Source organism: Protopterus annectens, chromosome 8.part0 (genome assembly GCF_019279795.1).
Source record: "Protopterus annectens isolate FY-2018-M chromosome 8.part0, PAN1.0, whole genome shotgun sequence".
Lineage (NCBI taxonomy): Eukaryota > Metazoa > Chordata > Ceratodontiformes > Protopteridae > Protopterus > Protopterus annectens.
The window spans coordinates 761,652,514-761,657,513 of NC_056741.1; the positions used below are offsets into that span (position 1 = coordinate 761,652,514).

The 5,000-nt window shown below is 35.2% G+C and overlaps 1 protein-coding gene across 1 annotated transcript in view; it reads right to left on the reverse strand.

Moving 5' to 3' along the window:
* Positions 1-930: 930 nt before the first annotated feature.
* LOC122809028 (vascular cell adhesion protein 1-like) overlaps positions 931-5,000 on the reverse strand; it is a gene marked incomplete at its 5' end in the record, with an annotated part of 36,094 nt that continues 32,024 nt past the window's right edge. The window contains 2 exon segments of the mRNA XM_044080230.1: positions 931-2,372; positions 3,490-3,537. Coding sequence (XP_043936165.1) covers positions 2,254-2,372; positions 3,490-3,537 — 167 coding nt within the window.

Consider the following 5,000-nt stretch of genomic DNA (forward strand, 5'->3'; position numbering starts at 1 on the left):
ACACACACACACACACACACACACACACACACACACACACACTGTTAAAGAAAAGAAAAGAGAAAGGGATTATGTCGGTAACGTTTAAGTAGGATACTCCTGTATGATACAGAGTAGACAGCTTAAAGTTTTTTTTTTTTTATTTGTTGAGAATAGTGGGTAACTAGACAGTCTTCCTGAAGAGGTGAGCTTTGGAAATAAGGCAAGAGATTCAGAAATGTGCAATGCAAATTTAAAACAATATTTGGAAATGGAGAATAGGTGTTTGAATACTGTTTCTTCTAAGAAACAAGAACATGGACAGATTAGGTGGGCCAAGAAACCATATTCTTCCACAACAGACTATATTTCTTCAATATAAGTTAGAAAAAAGGGACTTGAAAGCTAAACACTGGGGAAGAAAGTCAATAACTGGCTTCCCTATACAATCTTGAGGAGAAATTGTATGAAATTCAGTAGCTCATAGAATAAAAGATGAACAGCATAAGGTCATATACTTTTCTCTATAGGGAATCATTGCTGGTGCAGTTTCTACTTGTGCCTTGGCAATGATTAACTTTTTAGGGAGCTTTCTCCCTTCAAGTTGATGTGACAGAGTTGGTATATTTAAGTCTGGTGGTGCTCTACATAAAACAAAACAGTGTTTTTTGCCCTCCTGATGTTAGGGCATTTTTTTCTTCATTCTTTTGAAGTGTCGACTTTCAGGAAGTCGATGTTTCATATTAGAACCTCAACAGCTACATTAGATCTTTTTTTCTCTTTCCATCGATTGGAAAATGTATGCTTCTTACATAATTCAGTTCCATTTTGTTAAGTTAGAGTTGATTTATCTGTAGACAACAAGTACAAACTTTGTTGTGAGACAATTTTAGAAACCAAACAGCACTATAATTGTATCAAGAGTTGAGCAATGAAACTAGAACTATCATCTTCGCATCATCAAACTTTATTTAATGCAGAGTAATCTGTTGTTTGATTGATTTCTTCATGGTTTGTGAACAAAAAAAAAAACACAACTGAACAAAATAAATATATTTGGATAACAGTATAATACAAATTTACACTGATTGTTTACATGGTATGTAAAAGGAACAGCATATATATTTCATATTTACATTTTAAACATTGCACTGCATTCATTATTCCATTTTACAAAAATGCTTCAAACTTGGATTTTTCATACTGAAGGACTTAGCTAGACATTTGTATATTTATCTGTCTAACTATATACATACATATGCATTGATATATATGATGTTTTCTACTGCATTCAATGAAAAGGTTCCTTAAGCCTTTTGCATGAACACGTGAAATAAAATAGAAAAGGCTGAATAAAAAAAAGTAACGTTTGGATATGACAATTTAAATATGTATTGTCATTGCTAGCAAACCTTCTATTTCCCAAATCATTACCCAGATCCTTTTAAGTGTCAGTCATTCTTGTTGTCAGCCAGTCAGTTCCAGTTTGCTACCAGTCTTCTAATTCATGTTTTGTTTTGATTTTCCAACTTTAATACTACTCATTTAATACTTCGGTATATGCACACACATACACACACACACACACACACACACACACACACACACACACACACACACACACACACACACACATACACACATACACATACTACAACTCATTACATTCAGAGATATATAATGCCCTTGATGTTCTGCCTATCATCTGTGCAGAACATGGTCATAGTGCAATGTAAACAGTCATTTCCATGTTCCCAAGATTAGTCCATTTATTTATTTATCCATGCTAAAGAGTCTCGCTCATCTGCACTCTTTCTTCTCTTCATTACTCTTGTAATGGTATAAAGAAGATTCACACTGAACAGGTCTTCCAGAGATACAGTAGAAGGTTATAGAAAGGATTGTTCTTTTAATCTTCCATCTCATTTTGGCAGCACCACATATTTTTTTGCTATTAGAATTGGTGTGGAATTATGCAGAGATTACTCTGTTGCAAATTCTGTCAATTCGTAAGACTATTAATTATGTGCATCCCTCCATTTTTAGCCATTTCCTTTTCTCTTCCTCCCATGACTCCGTAGGGAGAGAAAAGATTGCTCCTGAAGTGAATAATTGCTCTTGTGAGAGATTTGCTTTATTAATCGGCCTTCTGCATTAAAGTGGTAGGATAACCTTATGGTATTTAGGAATTAAAGGCTAAATACAGGTCAGATTTATGCACAATTAATCTACAGTAACAGCATTAGACACAAGTTTGTAACTACTCCTTTGTGATTACACAGTTGTGGTACCAAATGGATAACCTTTCTTATTCTTCCTGCGTTTGAGCAGTGATCCTAGTATAAGTCCAACAGCAACTGGAGAGACAACAGCAAAAGGCAGCCACAGCTTTTCTGCAAAAAATAATAATAATAATAATAAATTAAATAAATAAACTAATAATAATAAATAGCAGTATAACTGTTACTGTAATCTAATGTTTAGGAACTGTTCTGATATTTTATCACCATTAATTGTAGTACAAAACATGCAAGAAGAGCTAAGAGCAGAGTGATTTCTCAAGATGATTTTTGAAAAAATTACAGCACACATTACACCACTCCTAAATGAGAACATGACTACACGTTTCCCCAGTAAGTATATGACTAAGTCTTTTTTTGTTAAAGAAACGCTTACATGAATTTTGCAGTTTTGTTGATTAAGTAAAATTTTGTGACTGTGCCCCTTTGCTCCCAAAGTGGCGCCTCAGAGGTGACTGATTAAAGCATAGCTTTGGGGAGGAAGGGTGTATTTTTTTTTGCTCAGTTTACTTTCATTATGGGTTCAGCCATCATCTGGGAAGGGTATTAGAACATTAGATATATTATTTTTTTTTCTCTTTTTTTTTTAAGTTAGGATGAGATATGTTATTTTTATGTATTCTCAGGTTTGGGGAATGTATTTGATTATGCTTATGATTTTACATGCACTGAGGTTGCTGCTTGGAGCATGCATCGTAGCAATATAGATTATGAATAGACCTAGACCAAACCATAGAAACTGGAAAAAAATTTCCATGAGGCTTTCAACTTAACATCCCATTTCCCACATCACCCAATGAATACTGCTTCCATGTGCAGACATGTACAAGTATATACAGATACACAGACACACACGCATGCACACATATACATGTGCACACACACAAACACACGCACACACACATGCATCCACACACATACACACATACGCATCCTCACACATACATGTGCACATACACACACACATACGCATACAGACACATACATGCACACATACACACACACACACACACACACACACACACACACACACACACACACACACACACACACACCAGGCGTATGAAATATAGTGCTACTACAGACCTTTTTTAACAGCAAATTCCTAGTTAACTGTTTTCAGCATATAGGCTTAGAACATAACAAGCAAAACTAAACAAATACACCTGAAATGCTGCATTCAGTCCTTAACAACAAATTAATAAATTACCTTCATTTGTGTAATGTGAATAAAATGGTGTGGCATATCCTGGAATAGCTAAAATTAAATAGGAAACAGGAAAAATTACAGAAGGTAATTGCTATAACTTTAGCATTATTATAAATGTTGCTAATAAGTGCCAGTAAGTGTTTTCCAGTATTAAACTACCCATATTGCCATTATACATTAAATTATATAAAACTAAAGTAATTGTCCATGCAGGTTGATTAACTAGCACAATGGAGAGACTCGACAGTTCATGGGTATGGTAAAAACCAGACAAACACCTCATCACTGACTCATTACCATGTCTCTGAATTGAACGCAGTGCTATCAGACTTGACTTCATTAGTAATATCCAAGCACAAAACAAATAGTGGTCAGCAAAACAGAATCCTTAGATAAAATATATGAACACAGTTCTCACAAAAACATTCACAGGATCACTCAATGGCTAAATGAGTAGCACTCAATAGCTAAAAAATTAAAAACTGGAACAAATTTATTGGTAAGCGCTTTCATGATGTAGGTACATCACTTCATCAGACCTATAACTGACACAACAAGACTGTGCTTATATTAGTAAGTTGATTTAAAAACAACCAATCATAGTAAACATCAACGATTTCACTCTCATTTCTTAACGGGCACACTTAACAAACAAAAACATCTTCTTGATACTAAAGTGAATGTATAAAAACATAAGGATCAAACCTTGTAGAAATTCTTACAACTTTTACTGAAGCTTGTTTGTTTGTGTCTTTCGGCTTTTCCCGGTTAGGGGTCGCCATAGCGTAACTCCGGTCCGCTAATGATTGGTAGTTGATTTTTTGTGTGCCGAGTTACCAGCCCTGACGCACAACCTTCAACGAAGGTACGCCCATTCATGCATGTCTCCATGCAGAAGACGCTCTAGCTGTGAATCGAACTGGACAGTGTCTTACTGTGAGGCGATAACGCTACCGCAGCACCACCACCGCAGATCTACAACTTTTACTGAAGCCAACAATATAAAAATATTTATGCAAAGTATGTAAAAACATATGTATAAAAACATATATATATAAAAAAAATATATATATATATATATATATATATATATATATATATATATATATATATATATAAGAACATCCTTTAAGTACATTAGGTATTTTAAACATATCACTTCCTAACTAAAGGTCTTGATTTTAATAAGAGTTTAAGGGGTACCCTCTCATTCAGACCCCTTCCTTTGTCTGCCCCTAACCTTACTATCCATCTACTCTCTCAAGTTTCATCCCTCATGGACATGGGAGCCATTCAGCAAGTACCAGAGCAAGAGCAGGGACAAGGATTTTACTCAAGACTGTTCTTAGTACCCAGAAAGGACAAGGCCTGGAGGCCGATACTGGATCTATCCATTTTGAACACATTCCTGGATATTCCAAAATTCAAAATGCTGACTTTGCAGCAGCTTCTGCCCATGCTGGGCAAAAATGCTTGGCTTGTGACTTTAGACCTAAAAGAGGCATACCTGC